Raw genomic sequence first — 20447 nt, 5'->3', positions numbered from 1 at the left:
CAGAGCATATTTAAACGAATTTTGTTCGGGCATTTTAGGATGATCAGAAACGGGAAGATATACCGACCGTGGTTTTTGGGAAATGAAAGCAGTAGGATTGAAGGATTTGGCAGTGCCTTGTTTTATAGGACTGTGCTTAGCAGAGAGCGTTTCTGGACCATAACGCGCTCTTTGCACCAACATCTTCTTCCCTCCAAAGCTTAAGCCATGAAGCATACTGACTGCTCTAGCCAACTCAGCCTCACTTCCCATGCGGATGAGAGCGAAGCCATGATAAGCCCCACTCGATTTATCTCTAGGCATCACCACATCCATCACAGGTATCCCGTATCGGTATCGGTTGGCGTAACGGTGCCCTCCGAAACCGATACGGATACGGGGGTGTAACGGCGATACGGGGGTGTAATGGCCCGTAACGGTGCAAATTTTTTTTTGCCAAAAAAAAGAAAAAATATGGATTAAATCTGGAATATTCTAAGCATTCCAAATATGCATTCATTTATAAATTGGAACATGTTTATGGTGGTGTAACTGTCCGCTCTTTAGTGAGAAGTTGTATCGGACTGTCTGATGAATTTATGAACCAGATAACCTGAATTTGATTACAAAATTCATATATTTAATTTTCTAACTATCTACTATCAATGATAGATATATTAGAATGAATGTAATATGAAAATATCTTACATTAGGTGTTTGCAATTATTTTTGAGGAATTTCTCGAACATACCTGTGGACGTGACTGTGATTACTCTCTATGACCTGTCATCCTCAAGTCAAGAATATTAAAAATAAAATAAAATAGTAGTGTCTGATATACTCGCCTGCAACTTGATTAATGATTACTTGATTGGTTGTCAGGGGTGCTATTTTAAATACAAGTTCGGCAGTGTCAAGTGTGTGCTTGGCTTCTTGCAATAATACTGCTGTGAGCTGTCTGCTGCAAATACTTACCTTAATACAAATATATACTCACAATCACAAGTCACCACCAAAATGAAAATCCGTTTTTTTGTGGTTGTTTGACCTCCACATCATCGTCATCGTCATCATCAGGCTGAGGCTGTCCAATAGGTGTTAAGTACTGCATATCCATAATATTCAGTGTTAGAAGGAAATATTAGATCAACGAAACCAGAGGATGACTGATCTTGACTAGGCAACGACTCTGACCTCGACTAAGGATATCCACCAGTGCCCGTCAAATAGCCATACTGGTGCCCATACTCAGGCTGTTGAGAATCTTGAGATTAAGAGTGCGTCTGCTGCGATGAGTAACTTGGATTTGGATCTGGATATCTATAATTATATGGATATTGATCGGGAGGACTACTCCCACATGAATGTGATGGAACAGGCTCAGTATAACCACCATAATTATAATCCAATTGACCATAAGAATATCCATCATAATAACCAGGACCATGAGCCTGCTGATGTTCCGGACCTCCCGGACCCCGTGCACCACTAGATGTACCCTCCTCCTGCTGGCTGTATCATGACTCAGTACACTCATAAGTCCGACTTCGTGTACTACCTCGTCGATGTTTATCGGCATCGCGATCTGTAGACGGATGTATAGGGCGCTAAGCAACACCAGAAGTGCCAGCACCAGGGGCAGGGGGTCATCGTCACCATCATCTGACACGGTCAGCTACCACTGCTCTTACTCTTTTGTTGATCTTGAGCCGTACCCGTACTTGGTATAAACGCAACCCTTCTTACTGGGTCCAACATATCTGCACGACTCTCTTGTTGCGCTATGCGTATTTCTGGGTCATCAATTTTCAATTCTTCACTATCCTCTTCAATTTGCTTTTTCCTTGTTTCCAACCAAGGTAGAAGTGGGTCATCCTCATCATAAATATTGTCCAAGTTTACTGGATAGTAGTCTCTGTCATCGGCAGCTGTAATGCTCTTATGATGTCGTTGCATTCTTAATTTTATATTATAGTGCATGAAGACAAGTCTATCTAATGTTCTAGTCTGCAATCTATTCCTATTCTTTGAATGAATAAGCGCAAAACAACTCCAATTCTTTCCGCAGCTAGAAGAAGATGTTGTCTGGCTCAATTTTTACTGCAATTTTTTGGAAAGCCTTCGTACTCCCTCCGAAATTAATCCACCATTCGGCCGGTTGCAACCTAGATACTGCATGCTGTGCAAGAGCATCTCCAAAGCAACCAAGGCGATTTCCAAATGTATCTAATTCATTTAACGCATTTATTTACAGATCTAAGTCAGACTCTAATCTCTTTATCACATTTTTTAGCCCAACACGAACTTCATCATTCGCAACAAATGATTGGACATATCTATACCTAGGATTTAGGTAGTAACCTGCTGCATGAAGATCGTGATGGAGTTATCTTGTCCATCTCCTGTCGATCATCCTCCAATAAGACTCCCAGCTTCTATAATCACGTTGAATTGCCAACTTTGCCTTATCCATAGCATTGTATAGGAAGCTCATGATAGGTGCTTCGTCGGTTTCAACAAGACGGAGTATCCTCATTAGTGGCTCCATCACCTTTAGGAACGACTTGACCTTTTTTTCAATATTTGTTGTCCCGTATGATGTTCGCAACTTCAACCGGTGTCCCTAATGTCTTCTTCCCATGTTTTGTGTTGAGCCATTCTCCGGAAGCGAACATCTCACTCAACTCTCCCCTATGCTGGAATAAACTCTTTAATACTATAAAGTTTGTTGCGAATCTAGTCGCTGCAGGCCTCAACAACTCTTGCCCTTTCGTGAACTTTCTCATTATTGCGACTACTTGATTATGGCTGTAAATAAACTTCGTCACTTCTCTTGCCCTTTCGACCATTTCCTTAACATTCTTTTTCTTCCCAATATCTTCCAATATAAGATCAATACAATGGGTAGCATATGATGACCAAAAAAGATGTTTTCTCTTATTCATCAACATATGTCCTGCAAGCTTATATGATGCTTCATTATCTGTCACAATCTGCACTACATTTTCCTCTCCAATCTCTTCCACAAATTTATCTATTAGTCCAGTAATATAATTAGAATCTTTTGTTACCTCTGAGGCATCAATTGACTTGTGGTATGTAGTTTCTAAGTGGCAATACACCATGAAGTTGATCATGCTGCGTCTGGTTGGGCCAGTCCAAGCATCACACATGATCGTGCATCCCTTGGCTTGCCATACATGTTTAAATATAGCCACGTATGCTTTCACATCCGCATACTCTGCATCTGTCCATTTCTCCCTAATTTCCTTAGCCGTGGGAGCTTTTATTCCTTCACCTGCTTTTGCTGCTGCATCAATTACCACCTGCCAATATGGAGAATTGGCCGCGTTAGGAGGTATGTTGGCATGTATAAATAACTTTGCTGCTGCTCTACCTAATTTCTCAATGGAAGTTCTACTCCACATTTATTTTATCTTCTTTTGTTTAGTTGATTCTTTCCTAAATAGGATTGGATCAATAGAGGGTCTTTTGGGCGCATTTACTTCTTCATCTAAACGTATAGGGGCATCACGTGAAGATGTCTGTCGTCGGCTCCCAAACACGTCGTAACCCACCAAACCTACCCCCTGCAGAAGCAGTTGTACATTCAGTTGCACTCCCACTCCCACTGCCTCCCCCTGTATCACGCACTGACCCATGCGTGCCAAACATGTGGCAACGTTCTTCCTCTTCACGAGCTAGACGCAAGCTCTCCCTTAGCTATAGTTAATTCCCGATCTGAATTTTCGTCAGGATCGATAATATCTTCATCACGAACGCTCATATATTCAAGACCAAACACCTCCCGTCGAGCTGCATCCAAAACATAATCTTTCTTCTTTTGTACGGTAGTACGTTTACCCTTCGACTCATCCAGACTAGCTTGCATTAAAAGCATTATCTCTTTCGGTACTCTAGTACATGCGGCAACTTGACCCTTTCGATGTGCCGAATGTTGTTGGAGACGGGTAATTCCACCAGTCACTAGTCTATCACAATACTTGCACTTCATTTGGTGCCTAGTACCACTAATCCTCTCACAATGTTGCCATCCAATATCCTCACTTGTTGTTGGCCAGATCCAGACATTTCTTTAGGTTTAGGTAGATACTAGATAATTAGATATGAGTATGAGTGTATGACCTATGTCAATAAAGATAATTTTATGTTCTAACTAAACCCTAAGAAGCTCCAAAACTTGTTCAATATAAGCAAATAAAAACATAAAGTCACTACTTCGAAAATAGAAAAAAATTATAAAATGACACCACAAATTTGTAAAATGCACATTAACATATTCTACTATAATTAACACATCAAATTCTATGATTAAATCAGCAAACCATTCATTAAAAAATAATTTTTCGAATTTTAAAAAAAAGGGCTGAAATTAGTGCGTAAATAGAAAAAAAACAGAAAAAAAATGAAAAATGACACCACAAATCTGTAAAATACACATTAACATGTTCTACTATGATTAACACATCATATTCTATGATTAAAACAACAAATCATTCATTAAAAAATGATTTTTTGAATTAAAAAAAGGGCCAAAATTAGTGCGTAAATAGAAAAAAATATAAAAAAATATAAAATGACACCACAAATCTGTAAAATGCACATTAACATGTTCTATTATGATTAATACATCATATTCTATGATTAAAACAGCAAATCATTCATTAAAAAATGATTTTTCGAATTAAAAAAAGGGTCAAAATTAGTGCATAAATAGAAAAAAATAAAAAAAAATAAAATGACACCACAAATCTGTAAAATGCACATTAGCATGTTCTACTATGATTAACACATCATATTTTATGATTAAAACAACAAACCATTCATTAAAAAGTAATTTTTCGAAATTTGAAAAAAAAGGCCAAAATTATTGCGTAAATAGAAAAAAATATAAAAAAATATAAAATGACATTACAAATCTGTAAAATGTACATTAACATGTTCTACTATGAGTAACACATCATATTCTATGATTAAAACAGCAAACCATTCACTAAAAAATGATTTTTTGAATAAAAAAAAGAGCCAAAATTAGTGTATAAATAGAAAAAAATATAAAAAATATAAAATGATACCACAAATCTGTAAAATGCACATTAGCATGTTCAATTATGATTAACACATCATATTCTATGATTAAAACAACAAAACATTCATTAAAAAATGATTTTTTGAATTTTTTAAAAAAGGGCCAAAATTAATGCGTAAATAGAAAAAAAATATATAAAATGACACCACAAATCTGTAAAATGCACATTAACATGTTCTACTATGATTAACACATCATATTCTATGATTAAAACAACAAAACATACAAAAAAAAGTATAAATACATATTTTTTACGAATTTCTGAAAAGTGGCCCACCGAGCTTCGATTCAAGAAAATCCATAATGTAATGTGTTTTTTTTAATCTCAAATACCAAGCTAAGATTGGTCGAAAGTAGTAGTAAAAGGATTGAGTGAGAGTTTGGAAGCAAGTAGTTTCAAAAAAATGAAAAAACAGAGCTTAAAAAGGCAAAAAAAATATGACCATTACTCGACCGTTACGGGTTAGTAACGGTCCTGTAAAGGTCGTTATGGTATCAAAATCGGGGCATCGCCCGTTATGCCCTTGCATTGCGTAACGGGCCCGACCGCTACCGTTACGTATCGGCCATTCCGTAACCGATTCGGGACACCTTCACAGCCCCCGTTCGTCCAAAGATCTTCTCTAGATTAATAGGGGACCACCCATGGGGATATCCTTTGACGAATAAGGTAGGATATGAAGAATATTTTCTACGTCCAATAGGTACAAGGTCCCTCGTGCTCCCTTTGTACTGAACCTGAACCCATTCCCCATCATCAACTCTACAAGCAAGCCCGGGATTATCATCGGCTTTGTTCTTTCCTTTCTCCGCAGCAGTAAGCGTTTCCTTTCCGGTTGTCGTAGTCATTGTGGTCGTCGTCAGCTTGCGGTGGTCGTTGTCGACGTCCACTTGCGGTATTCCTCGTCGTCGTCGATGTCCTCGTCTTCGTCAGCTTGCGGTGGTGGTGGTCGTTGACGTCAGCTTGTGGTATTCGTCGTCGTCTTCGTCAGCTTGCGGTGGTGGTGGTCACTCTAAAACTATGGGAGACATTTTTTCACCACAGAACCATGCTGCATCTTATATCTATTTTTAGGGTCAGTTATTTTCATGAGGATCTTCATGCAGTTTTAGGCATCGGAATAAATTCTCTGTATCTCTTCCATGGAACTCCAGCTTTGACTTTAAGTGATAATCTGATTCTGATCATATGAAGGTCGCTTGGCTCTTGAATTTCCTAGAAAGAACAAAAACTGTACAGTTCTTTCCTGTATTTTGTGTCTTCCTGAAAGCTTGACAGCTGCATGGACTTCATTGGGATTTGGGTGTTGCTTGATGAAAAACTGTTTTCCCTTGTATCAATTATAAGCTAGAATCAGAAGAAGAAATCTTTCTCATTGTGTGTACCTTTGTGGTGTTGAAGTATATGGGAGAGCTTGGTGCTAACTTTGAGGTCTATCGGAATGACGAGCTTACAGTTGAGGAAATGAAAATGTAAGCATTCTCATTCTTGTAAGTTTCCATAGGTGATTGGATGTTTATGATCTGTCTAAGTAGGAGACTAGCGTTGTTCCTCAGGAGGAATAATCAGGTTCTGACGAATGAGGATGTGAGTAATGTCCTGATAGGCCCATTCTGTACACATTTATCATGGTTTTGGTGATCTGATGGGCCCATATCGGATGGGGGTCTCCCAAAAATCTTCCAGATTAGAACGTCTCAGACGTACAATATTTGGCTTTCTTTCCATACTGTTGCTATTCTTTTTTTCTGCCTATTTGTAGGCAACTGGTTGAGGTTAGTATCTTTGAATCTGGGTATTTTGGGAACTCCTCATGTGCGTTGGGGCTCATCAGGTCAACGGTCTGGATAATTGAACCGTGGGGGTCTTTGGCTTTCTTGTATTTTATATTCTCTTGCATGTCCATGGGCGAGTCTAGCCACTTTTTCCAATAGAACGAGAATGTTCCATCGCCAATGATGTCTATCCACCCGCAATCTGATCCACTATCTCACATGCAAAATACTATGGGAGACATATTTTCACCACAGAACCATGCTGCGTCTTATATCTATTTTTAGGGTCAGTTATTTTCATGAGGATCTTCCTGCAGTTTTAGGCGTCGGAATAAATTCTCTGTATCTCTTCCATGGAACTCCAGCTTTGACTTTAAGTGATAATCTGATGCTGGTCATATGAAGGTTGCTTGCCTCTTGAATTTCCTAGAAAGAACAAAAACTGTACAGTTCTTTCCTGTATTTTGTGTCTTCCTGAAAGCTTGACAGCTGCATGGACTTCATTGGGATTTGGGTGTTGCTTGATGAAAAACTGTTTTCCCTTGATCAATTATAAGCTAGAATCAGAAGAAGAAATCTTTCTCATTGTGTACCTTTGTGGTGTTGAAGTATATGGGAGAGCTTGGTGCTAACTTTGAGGTCTATCGGAATGACGAGCTCACAGTTGAGGAAATGAAAATGTAAGCATTCTCATTCTTGTAAGTTTCCATTGGTGATTGGATGTTTATGATCTGTCTAAGTAGGAGACTAGCGTTGTTCCTCAGGAGGAATAATCAGGTTCTGACGTATGAGGATGTGGGTAATGTCCTGATAGGCCCATTCTGTACACATTTACCATAGTTTAGTGATCTGATGGGCCCATATGGGACGGGGGTCTCCCAAAAATCTTCCAGATTAGAATGTCTCAGACATACAATATTTGGCTTTCTTTCCATGCTATTGCTATTCTTTTTTACTGTCTATTTGTAGGCAACTGGTTGAGGTTAGGATCTTTGAATCTGGGTTATTTTGGGAACTCCTTATGTGCGTTGGGGCTTATCAGGTCAATGGTCTGGATAATTGAACCATTGGCTTACCTGTATGGACAGGGCACACAGGGACACTATTAACTTCCTGATGCTGTTTAAGCGGCTGATAATGCTTGTTATGGTTACTTGACGTTGTGAATAATTGGTCATAAATAACTTTGTCTGTTGCATATGTCCAGGAAAAATCCAAGAGGCATTCTTATTTCCCCAGGACCTGGTGAGAAAATTTCCACAACTTTCTATTACGTAATGACATCATTCATAATGACTGAGTGCTTATGCTTTGTTTTTTCTAGGTACACCTCAAGATTCAGGGATATCATTGCAAACAGTTTTGGAACTTGGCCCTACTATACCTTTATTTGGAGTATGCATGGGCTTACAGTGCATTGGGGAGGCTTTTGGAGGTAATTTCTGCAGTATTCATGGTTGTATCGGACGTCTTTTTTTTTTTTGAAAGATTACAAAGCTTGTATTGAAAACGAAAAAGGATTACAGAAAAGGAAGAAACAGAAAAAAGGAAAAGCAGAAAGAGGAGAGAGAGTCTGCTGAGGAAGCAGACTGAACTAAACTCCAATAAATAGAAGATCGTTGCCCTTTAGAGAATCGACTTGACCAGCCCATACTAAGATAAGACGCTTTGCCTTAGAAGAAACTGCCTGAACAGAGTTTGAAGAATCCCTGAAACATCTCCCATTTCTTTCTTCCCAAACAGACCACCAAACAGCTAGAATAGCCATTCTCCATATCCGAGATCTTTGCTTGCCTATATTTAACCCATGCCAAGCCTTGAACTGTTGATCTGTCGATTGAGGAGAACACCAACAAATGTTGAAACACGTACAAATATCAGACCAGATTGAGGCAATGAAAGGACAATGGAGGAGCAGATGATCAACCGATTCTTCGTTCTTCATGCTGCAGAGATAGATGTTAACTAAAGGCATCCCTTTTTTCCTTAAGTTGTCCACCGTCAGAATTTTCTTCTTACCAACTAGCAAGTTTGAACATATAATCATCATTTTTGACCGGGGATATAAGCTGATAATAGAAACGACTTAACTGAAAACATGCTGGATTTATCTGACAACCATATCAATCTGTCTTTGGATAATTGATTTGGAGCAGATCTACAGATGCATTGAAGAAGGTTCGCATATTCCTTGATCTCCCAATCTAGCGGCGGGGGGGGGGGGGTTCATCATTTCTGACCGGGGATATAATCTGATAATAGAAACGACTTCACTGAAAACATGCTGGATTTATCTGACAACCATATCAACCTGTCTTTGGATAATTGATTTGGAGCAGATCTATAGATGCATTGAAGAAGGTCCACATATTCCTTGATCTCCAAGATCTTGGAGATTCCTCCTACATTCCAGATTCCAAACAGTTTTTCCTACTGAAACAGAGTAGCAGTCGGCTACATAAATATCTTGCTTTGGGGCGAGAAGGAAAATGTTCAGAAACTCGATTTTCAAAATAGAATCACCCACCCATTTATCTTCCCAAAAGTGAATATTGTCGCCCTTACCTAGCTCGAAAGCAATACCTTTAAGGACCTCCTTTCTCATTTGAAGGATACGCTTCCAAAGGGCCAAGGACTTATAGCGAGACGAGTCTTTGGTCCACCAACCGCCCACTGATCTGCCATATTTGCAGGCTAATTGGCCTAAAGTCTTTGAAAGCCGCTGCACCCGAAAATTTAGGAATTAAGGTGATAAAGGAGGCCCCCAGCCCTTTAGATAGCCTTCCTCTGTCGTGAAACTCTACGAAAAAATCCATCACATCATCTTGAATGACATCCCAAAGGGATCGAAAAAACAGGATGGGGAAACCATCCGGCCCAGGGGCTTTGTCTCCCCCTAAAGCATCAATCGCCATCTTCACTTCTTCCTTGCTGAAAGGAGATTCAATGGCTGCGGCATCATCTCCCGAAATTGAATCAATCTGAAGCTGGTCCAAATGAGGCCTATCCCAATCTTCTACCTAAAGGAGGGAGCTGAAATGAGCAATAGCTTCTTCTGCTATTCTGACTTTATCTTCTATACGGTTCTCATTCACAACTATACTGTTAATTTTATTGATTCTAGCGCGCATACTGGCAATACTTTGAAAAAATTTCGTATTTTTGTCCCTCTTTAATCCATTTAGCATGGGATTTCTGTTTCCAAGGGATCTCATTCTCAAGCAATGTTGTTGAATCGCATATGCGATTGCATACTTAAAATTTTTTTTTTTCGAAATATATATATATATATATATATATATATATATATATATATATATATATTAGGGAAAAATTCAAAAAATTGTTAAAAAAAAAAGAAACCGAGGAGAACTTTTCTAAGTTAATAGATAACTAATTTTACACATTTAAAATACATTTGAAAGAGATAAAATCAATTAAACAATGAATTAAACATCAAGTCATCCACATTTAACAATATAGTTAACAAGAAGTAACAACAAAATCAACAAGCTATTTATTTATTATGGTAGAAAATCAACAAGCTATCTTCCTTGAAACTTATAACTTAAAAGTGCTTGAATGTTGATCTTCCAACTTCCAAGAGAGAGAGAGAGAGAGAGATTTAAGATCACTTGGTAGTAGGAAATACAAGAGAGAGGGAGATTAAGACCACTTGTAATTAAGAAATGTAAGAGAAAAATAGAGTAAGAGAGTTTTAGAGTGAGAATATTGCAAATGGAGGAGATATGGAAGCCTTTTTATAGACAAAATGTTATTATTATTATTATTTTGCAAAAAAACAAAAATTCATTGTGCCATGGCCAATATGCGATCGCATATTTTCACATATACAACACATGCGATCGCATATGTGCCAGATCGCATATGCCATGATCGCATACGTGCATATGCGATCTCACATGACAACAATGTTCTCAAGGGCCCTTGCTGAAAGAAATTGGATGAGCTGAATTCTTCTGGATAGAATGTCAGGAGACGACAGACCATCTTCTATGCCAACGTCAATCTTATGCAACTCCAACAGAATCGCATCCGTTTCCTCTTCCCTTTCGCGCAGGACCTGAAGTTTCCACTGATTTATTTTTTCCTTCAACAATCTAAGTTTCAAGCATAACCTGTAACTAGCAAAATCTTCCACTTGGAGACCACCCCACCAATCTGCTAACAACTAACGAAATCATTCAATTCTAAACCAGAAGGAATCAAATCTAAATGGTTTTGGACCCCAATTTTGCTCCTTAGCTGAGAGGAGGATCGACCAGTGATCTAAAGTAGTTCTAGGGAGGACTGACTAAGAGACAGAGGGGAAGGACTCCAACCATTCAGGGGACAACAAAAACCTGTCCAGCCTAGAAAGAGTTGGGTTCACACGCCCATTGGTCCATGTGAATCTGGACCCGAGAAGGGGAAGATCCACTAAATCTTGATCATCGATCCAAGACAAAAACGGTCTCATCGCCGGCGAGATTTTTTTACCGTGGGATTTTTCTTCAGCAGATCTGATGAGGTTGAAATCTCCAACGATACAAGCAAGGCCAGAGAAGCACTGTCTATTAGCGCTCAGCTCCTCCCAGAAATGATTTCTGCTAACTTCAAGATTAGGGCCATAAACTAAAGATATGAGACAGCGGAGATTAGATGAATTGTCTTGAAGAATAACTGACACAGAGAACAAACCAACCCAATTGTTCAAGAGGGACCACCGAGATGAATTCCAAGCTACTAGAATGCCACAAGCACTTCCAACAGCGTCCAGAATCACCCATTTAGCATACCTAACCTTCCAGAGGGTACCTAGCAGAGCATCATTAAACTGGTGCACCTTTGTCTCCTAAAAGCAAATCACATCAGGATTGCTCCTCCCATAGGAGTTTTTTATAAGCCTCATTTTCTGTTTAGATCCCACACCCCTAACATTCCAGGAAACTATCTTCATTAGAGAACCGCACTGCCCCGAATACCCTGAAGACCTGAATCGATGCCAATGCCTTCGGACCTGACTGGACTCGGGTCGTTGCATTGAAGTTCTTTGTAGTTGTTGGACTTGGGAGGATGGAATCTGTGAAATTTTGAGGTTGGAAGGGGTCTGCCGCGGGTCTCCACACATTGGAATAGAGCTATAAAATCCTCAGGGCAATCTCCAAAGGACAGTCCTAAGGATCTTCCGACGTGTGCAATTGCATCCCTAATCCATTTCTTTTTTTGAATAGTGTCTATCAGCTTTGCCCTGATCTGATCCTCTTCCAATTGCTTGTCATAGACAACCTCCTGATTCGATAATATTCCAGGTCGAACCTGCAATGGTTCTGCTTCTATGATATCTTCTTCAGATCCATCATGAAAAAGCGTAATGAGGGCTTGATCTGGCCAGTCGCAGGAGGACTGAAATGGGGGGTATGTGGGAGAAACGGGAGAGTCAGGATTGTCCGACGTCCATGAGTGATTATCAGTCTCCATGACATCGTCATCCGCGGAAGAAAAGATATAGGAGTCGAGTAGATGAACTTGAGTCGACAAACCTTCATTACCCTTCGAAGACAAATCCCCTGTCTGATGCTGTTGAAACAAGATGGGAAGCTTCCGATGTGTCGCAAAGATGCAGGGTGACCTTCTCGGATGCAGCAGGAACTCAGGAGCAACTTCTACTGTGGCACTGGGCACTGAGATCATTGTAACCAATGGGTTTGATGGTGTATTTCTAGAGGTGGGCAAGATAGACTCGATCCGGCGGATCCGACCTGATCCGCCCGATTCGAACAGAACCGATGGCCTGGATCGGTTAGGTTCGGGTAGGACCGGGCAGTTCCGAATGATAATCGGATCGGATTCGGGTAAACAACAAATCCGATCGAACCGAACCGAAATCTGATCCGTTTGGATCCGATTCGATTTGATCCGGGCCGGACCGGGTGTAAATTACAAGTTTTCCCCTCCTCTATATATACATAGTATAAGCCTAGCACGCGGATTGCGTACTACCCCCGCCAGTCCCTACTTCTGAACGGGCAGTTCTATGGGTGGGCCCACCGTGATTTATCTGTACATCCAAACCGTCAATCCCTTTTCTTAGATTATTTTTAGGCATAAATACAAAAATGAGGCATATCCAACGCTCAAGTGGACCACACCAAATAATAATCTTAATCTTGGTTGCATTAAAATGTATAAAGCATTAAATGTCAGTTGCATTAAATGCAAGAGTCATCTATGGTGCGGTCCATTTGATTGTTGGATCTGTCTCATTTTTTATTTTGATGCCTTAAAATAATACGAGAAAAGGGATAGACGGTTTGGATGTACAGATACATCATGGTGGGCCCGTCCACAGAACTGCTTGTTCGGAGCTAGGGATGGGCGGGGGTAGTACGCAATTCGCGTCCCTAAGCCTATAGCTGTAGGCATGTGTCGTGCGAAGACGAGCACTGACGCTCCTCGAGCTCCGAGTTGTATGAACGGTTCAAAGGAGATCAAAGTTATATGGGCCCCATAGTGATGTATTTATTATATCTACACCGTTCATATAGTTTTAGAGATCATTATAGAGTATTATCCAAAAAATAAATCATATGCAAAGATCATCTGGACCACACCACAAATAGTAGCTGAGAATGATTTGTCAAGTGTGGTCCACTTGATAGTCAGATCTATCATATTTTTCGTCTCAGGCCTTAACATGAGCTCGCCAAATGGATGGACGGTTTGGATATAACAAATATCCCACTGAACCTACAGAACTTGCTAACGTGAAAGCTTGCACAACACGTTACAGCTGCTGTGACGTTCACAGCTGTAACGCCTTGAGCTCCGAGTTGTACAAACGGCTCAAATGATATCAACGTTACATGGGCCCCACAATGATGTATTTTTTATATCCATACCGTTTATCCATTTTTCGTGATCATTTTAGATCATTTAGAAAAAAAAATGAATCATATCTAAAGCTCAAATGGACCACACCGAAAATAATAACGAGGATAATGATTTTTACCGTTAAAAACAGTTGATCTGAATCGCACCCAACCCGATCCGAGTCAGTTTCCCTGGCCGAGTCGGACTTGGTTCGGGTCAGGCCAACCGTGTGTCGGATCGGATCGAGTCGTATGTCTCGGACCCGGTCCCGGATCGGATCGAGTTCGGGTCAGTCCAGCTAGATTTCGGACCGGATCGGGTTAGACCCAATCTGATCCGACTTGGTCCGATGCCCAACCCTATGTATTTCTCTGGTTGGATGTTACAACATTCGTTGATCCATCTTCTAACTTGAGAAATGGAAACCCCTTCTCTGGTAGTGACCACTATCGTGTCCCGGAGCTCTCTTCTTGATCGTTCCAAGCATTCTTGATTGATATACAGAACCCCATCTTCTTTAAACTCACTGGATTCAGATTTACTGCTATGCTTGTTTCTCAGATTCTCTATATCGTTTCGGATATTGATTTTATGGGGATCTTGCGTCTAAGATAGAGAGTGATTGATGAGCACCTCCTTAAAGGAGGGGCCATCAATCTGAAGGGGGCGAACCTGAGAATGCATCGATTTTGACTTCGTAAGGACTGTGTTAACTGTACAATTCCGTTTCTTCACTCTACGTTCAGGGCCGAATCTCGCTCATTGGACCAACATCTTAACCCGCCAAAGCTTTCACCATGAAGCATCTGAACCGCTCTAGCCAGCTCCTCCTCTAAGCTCATCCTAACCAACGCAAAACCTCTGTAATGACCACCGATCCTGTCTCTTGGCATAACCACATCCATAACAGTTCCCGCGCGGCCGAAAACTCTGGATATGTTGATGGGGAGCCATCCTTTTGGGTATCCTGAAACAAATAGAGTTGGGTAGTTTTGACACTTCTCTTCCATATCTTTCTAGCTGAGTTTTCTTCCCCCATTTACTTTGAACCTCTATCCATTCTCCTGTCTCTCCCTTTCTTGCATGATTTTGAGATATTGTCTTCGCGGTTCTTGTCTCTGTGGGATCGCCTGCATCTTCTTCCATCTTACCTAGTTTAATTATTAAAGATCGTCTTTCTTTGAAAACATCTCGTTTCTTGATCATGGTATTTATGATAGTCTATTAGCCATCAGTTGTTTCTAAAAGTTGGTAGTGTTAAATTGCCAATAGTATGGATTGTGACACTCTAAAACCCTGAAAAACATGATTTGTAGATTCGAAACCCAGCAAGTTGATAATTGGATGTTCTTTTTGCAATTGGATTAACTGGGTAGGAAGCCTGTAACAATTAGCATCAAGGGCTGGAGATTGAATTAAGAGGAGAAATTTGAAAATTTAAAGCAATTTGACGAATGGTTCTTCATGAAGATTCAAAATAGGATTCAGGAAGGGAAACTATTAAAAAAAGGGGGGGGGGGGGGGTGAAGAAATTGCTCATGATCTGCCTAATCATTTCTGTAGTATAGGGTTACGTAAACGTGAATTTATTTCTCATGTAAAACTTTGTAGGGTGAAACTCAAAACCTATGGTAGTTTCACATAAGAACCTTTGAGAGTCTTGGAAGCTGACAAGGGTGCTCTTCGCCAAGTTAGAAGAAACCATGCAAAGATACTTTGCCCATTTAGAAGAATTCATGCGATGTAGCTGGTGCTATTTTTTTCTTTTCTTTTCTTTTCTTTTATGGCACATAAGCAAGTCTTTGTTGTCAGTAGAGTCAGTTTCGCCAATAAAGCCCCTTACTAATCTGCAGGACGAATTGTGCGCTCTCCATATGGTGTCGTGCATGGAAAATGTTCTCAAGTGTTTTATGACGAAAAGGGTGAAGATGGTTTGTTTTCAGGTCTATCAAAGTAAGGTTTTCTATTCCTTTCACTATTTTTTAGTTCCCACGTTTTGTTGTGCTTTGCTTATGCTTAGCTCGATCACGATTGGTTAATTAATATATTCATTGGGAATTTTATAAAATAATACCTCATTAATATGATATTTACATCCCAGTACCTTTTTAATTAAGTTTTCATTAAGCTATCTCATTAATCAAGTTGTTGCCAAACAGGTACCTTCCGTTAGTTTTCTCTAACATCCGTTAGTTTGAAGAATGATTTTTCCTAAAATGCCAAAAATGCCCACCAATTAATGCAGTTGCTTAACAAGAATTAAATAGGTACCTAGATTTTAATGTGTTATTATATAAAAATAAAATTTAAAGGGAAAAAAGTCTCTGTAAGCTGATTGCATAGTAACAGGGACGTGGTTACTGGTTGGTGTTTTGTGGGACCCACCATGATGTACCACTCAGTCCAACCATTTTTCCAGACCATTTTAGGGCATGAGCCCAAAAAATGAGGCAGATTCAAATCTCAGGTGGACCACGCCATAGGAAACAGTGGTGATTGAATGGTCACCATTAAAAACTTCCTTGGGCCCACCTTAATGCCCGCCATAATGTTTATTTTCCATCCAACCTGTTGATTAGGTCACACAGACCTGGATGAAGGGAAAAAACAAATATGACCTTGATCTAGAACTTTTGTAGCCCACCAGAAGTTTTAAATGGTGGGTGTTCATTGTCACTATTTCATACAGTGTGGTCTACCTGAGACTTGTATCTGCTTCATCTCTGGGCTCATGCCCTAAAACAATCTGGCAAAATGGATAGACTGTGTGGATTAAACACATACATCATGGTGGGGCCCACATAGCACTGTATGCAAGTGTCTTTGCCCTATGCAGATTGCCTGTGCCCTTGGCATAGGAAGTTCATGTAGTCGGATATGATGCACGGCCCACAGAATTTCCCATCACCAATCCACTCCTTCCATCAGTTTTGCTAGACGACAATAGGACAGGATTCTAAAGATCAGGCAAATCGAGAACTCATGTGGGCCACACCTTGGTAAGCAGTGGGAATGCAAACGTCCACAGTTGAAACCTTCCTGGAGCTGACCATGATGTTTACAGGCCATCCAAACTGGTCATGGGGTTATTACCACTGAGATAAACGGTAGGCACAAATATCATCCTAATACATAACTTCTGTGGCCCCCACAAAGTTTCCATTGGTGGGCGTCCAATCCCCACTGTTTTGTGTGGTGTGGCCCACATGAGTTTTGGATCTGCCTGATTTTTAGATTCCCGTCCTTTTGTTGTCTTGCAAAATTGATGAATGGAGAGGATTTGTTGAGGAAATCTGTGGGCCTGACACAGCTTCTGACTACAGGAAGTCCCGGGAGCGCACACAATCTGCGTCTATCTTTGCAACTGGTTAAAGGTTTCCGGAATAGGTGTAGCCTCGGCTTCACCCAACACGGTGTGGCCCTGACCATGGGGCCTACATCGATGTATGTATTGTATATCCATGCCGTCCATCCACTTTGCCAGCTCCTTTTAGGCCACGAACCGAAAAACTAAGCAGATCCAAATCTCAGCTGGACCATACCATAGGAAACAGTGCTGATTGAATTCCCACCATTAAAAACCTCTTAGGGCCCACCGTAATGACCACCATAATCTTTGCTTGCCATCCAACCAGTTGATAAGGACACCTGGATGAAGGGAAGAAGCAAATATCAGCTTGATCCAACACTTTTGTAGCCCACAAGAAATTTTTAATGGTGGTTGTTCATCGCCACTGTTTCCGGCAGTGTGGTCCACCTGAGATTTGGATCTGCCTTCTTTTTGGGCATGTTCCCTAAATTGATTTGGAAAATTGGATGGACAGCGTAGATTAAACACACACACACATCCTGGTTAAAGGCTCCGCATTGGTGGGCATTTTCATCATTTTAGCAAAAATTATACTTTAAACGGAGGGACGTCATTTTAGGAAAAATCATACTTTAAATGGACGGACGCTAGAGGAAACTAACAGAAGGTACTTGCTTGACAATAACTTGATTAATGAGGTGGCTTAATGAAAACTTTATTAAAAAAAGGTACTGGATATAAATACCATATTAATGAGGTACTATTTGTAAAATTCCCATATTCTTTTGAGGGAGAAGGTTTGCTATAGGTGTTGTTCCTTTGTATCTTCAGAGATCAAATATTCCTTTATATACTGTACGTTGAGGGAAGCCTAGTCAAGACGTGGATGTTTGTCAGACTTTTCTTCTCCTCCTCCTTGCAAAGAAAAGATTTATATACTGTTTTTTGTGGTGTGATGGGCATAAATACCTGTAGGATCTGCCATTGCACCCACCCTGATTGATTTGCATTCATTCATTTTCCATTTTGGGAATTCAAAGTGCAAATGTGTACTATTTAATTCCCAAAATGGAAAATCGGTGCATGTTGATTGGTTTTGATATCAGGGTGAAATACCGTCACCCTGTCCTTTAGCACGTATAGATATTGAATGGAATGAGCTATTTTTAACGCTACTGTAATTTTGGAAATGAACATATAAATGCTCCTCAAAGTAAATACATTTGAAAGATAGAAAATGCAGTCAGTCCTGTTGTGGAACACTGACACGTGAGACATCGGGGCCAGGACATTTTCAGGCCCAACGATTGCCACTCATAAGTAGCCTGTAGCTGTAAATTCCATCTTTCTTGTTGTTTATCGCCATCATTTTATCAAGTTGTTTACTAAATCTTCCATCATTAATAAAACAATTTTGAAGTCGAGCATTTGCTGTGTATATAAGAAAATTTTCTCGAACATTCTATATTTCCATTTTTTTGAAGTGAATGGACCTTGTAAGATGATAAGAATTTGGAATGAAATCAGAATCTGGGTTTTTGCACAATTTTGTGAATGGACCTCGTGCTTTTAACATGGCTGATGGTTCTCTTATGTATCATGGTATTGCAGCCCTTTCACCGCTGGTAGATATCACAGCCTTGTGATTGAAAATGATAGTTTTCCTAATGAGGCACTTGAGATTACAGCATGGACAGAAGATGGGTTGGTAATGGCTGCTCGTCACAGAAAATACAAGCATATCCAGGTGAGACATTATCATTGTTGTTGTTTTCATCGTCATAGTAATTGTTGTATACTGGGCCTCATTTTGGTGTGCACAATTTTTAGTGAGAATTGGTGCACATGTAGGAACCCAACACAATGAGTGAGATTTTCAAGTCTCATTTCAAAATATGTTGATATTACTGCCCATGAATGAGACCAACTCATCTTTAAGTGGCAATCAAACAGGCCCTTGATCTTTTGAATTTTGTACTTAAAATTGGGCATCCATACTCTTTGAGTCTTGAACTTAGCTCATCCTTTTCTGCACGCATTCAAATTTTGTTTGTGGGAAGGGCAAGATGATAGTGATAGCTCACTACCATTTGAAGTTGTGGACCTAGCGGTATCTCATCCACCATATATATAGCATAATGCACAGCAATCCAGACTGTCCAATTTGTAGGGCTGTGGATGGAGCCTGTCCCAAGAATAAAGCTGATTGAACAATCATAAACATCCAATTGGCAGCTATCAAATAGGCAGTTAAGAATGAATTGGTTGGCCATCCAAATTCAGCAAGCAAAATCACATGGTTAAGATCATTCGAGCAGTGTGAACTTTGGGCTATGCTCCATCCACGAAGCTTGGAAGAGGAGCGGGGGAGGGAGTGGAGAGGAGAGAGAGAGAGAGTGGAGGGTGGTGGGTGGTTGCCGGGCTTGGATGAGGAGGAGGATGAGGGAGGGAGAGAGGGTTTAGGATCGGGTCGGGGTCGAGGTCGGGTGCGGCGTATAGGGTTAGATATACTTAAAAATTAAGGTTTTTTATTATGTGTATACCCAAATCTGAGTCTAGTCAGTTTCAGATCAGATTGAGTCGTGTCTGACCAGATCGTGTTTTGGGTACTCGAACTAGACTGGTTTGAATTCGGATTGGGTGAAGCCTACTTGGTTCGGACCAACTCACCCATTTGGTTCAGGTCAAGTTGGGTCTGAACGAGTCGGATGAGTCGAGTCGTCTTGTGCCCTGCTCTAACATCAGTTCATTAGATATTGGAGGTCACGTGATCATGCATCAGTCAATCTTGAAATGATTAGAGAATCTATCTGTTCTTTTGAGGACAGACTGGCGGTGTCTTGTATTTGCTTTTATAAGTAACTGATAGCTAACTAATAGCAATCGAACTGCAGGGGGTCCAGTTCCATCCAGAAAGCATTATAACCACCGAAGGCAAAGAGGTAGTCCGCAATTTTCTCAAACTAATCGATCGAATGGAGGCTGGATACATATTTGTCCAGCCATAGGTTTTGATTTTTATAGTTGGAAATGAAAGAAGAAGAAAATCCATAAGCAATTTGTTGTGCTGTCTTTCAAATTATATGCCTATAGATTGATTTTCGCCATTTACAACTTTCAGATATCATGTGAGGTAAGTTGATGTTAGTATTATTATTATTATTATTATTCTATCATTTAATTCATCATAGGGTTGTTTATTGGTTTCGACTAGTGCTTATGTCGAATGCATCTAAACTGAAACCTTGGATGTCACCATAAGGTTATCAGTTTGCATGGTATGTTTGGGTTTCCAGTTGGTATCAGTGGGGTGATCCAAACCATTAATACAGTGGTCTCTGCACAGATGGCCCATGCACCCAAAATCACCTGTTTGTTTCTGTTGAAGATTTGGCCCTT

General features: G+C 40.2%; 1 protein-coding gene across 7 annotated transcripts in view; it reads left to right on the top strand.

Annotated features, from left to right (window-relative positions):
- The window catches only part of LOC131228233 (anthranilate synthase beta subunit 1, chloroplastic-like), a 29846-nt gene extending 9610 nt beyond the window's left edge, over positions 1 to 20236 (top strand). For 5 of the 7 annotated variants that reach the window (XM_058224127.1, XM_058224126.1, XM_058224125.1 and 2 more), the window contains 6 exons: positions 7475 to 7545; positions 8073 to 8110; positions 8190 to 8300; positions 15592 to 15691; positions 18660 to 18795; positions 19943 to 20236. In XM_058224127.1, coding sequence (XP_058080110.1) covers positions 7475 to 7545; positions 8073 to 8110; positions 8190 to 8300; positions 15592 to 15691; positions 18660 to 18795; positions 19943 to 20056 — 570 coding nt within the window. In that variant the 3' untranslated portion in view covers positions 20057 to 20236. Of the gene's footprint in view, positions 1 to 6491; positions 6563 to 7474; positions 7546 to 8072; positions 8111 to 8189; positions 8301 to 15591; positions 15692 to 18659; positions 18796 to 19942 lie in introns of all 7 variants that reach the window. The other 2 variants (XM_058224129.1, XM_058224128.1) reach the window with 2 other exon arrangements.
- The last annotated feature ends 211 nt before the right edge of the window (positions 20237 to 20447 follow it).

Source organism: Magnolia sinica, chromosome 15 (genome assembly GCF_029962835.1).
Source record: "Magnolia sinica isolate HGM2019 chromosome 15, MsV1, whole genome shotgun sequence".
NCBI classification, from domain to species: domain Eukaryota; kingdom Viridiplantae; phylum Streptophyta; class Magnoliopsida; order Magnoliales; family Magnoliaceae; genus Magnolia; species Magnolia sinica.
This window is presented reverse-complemented; position numbering and strand designations above follow the sequence as displayed.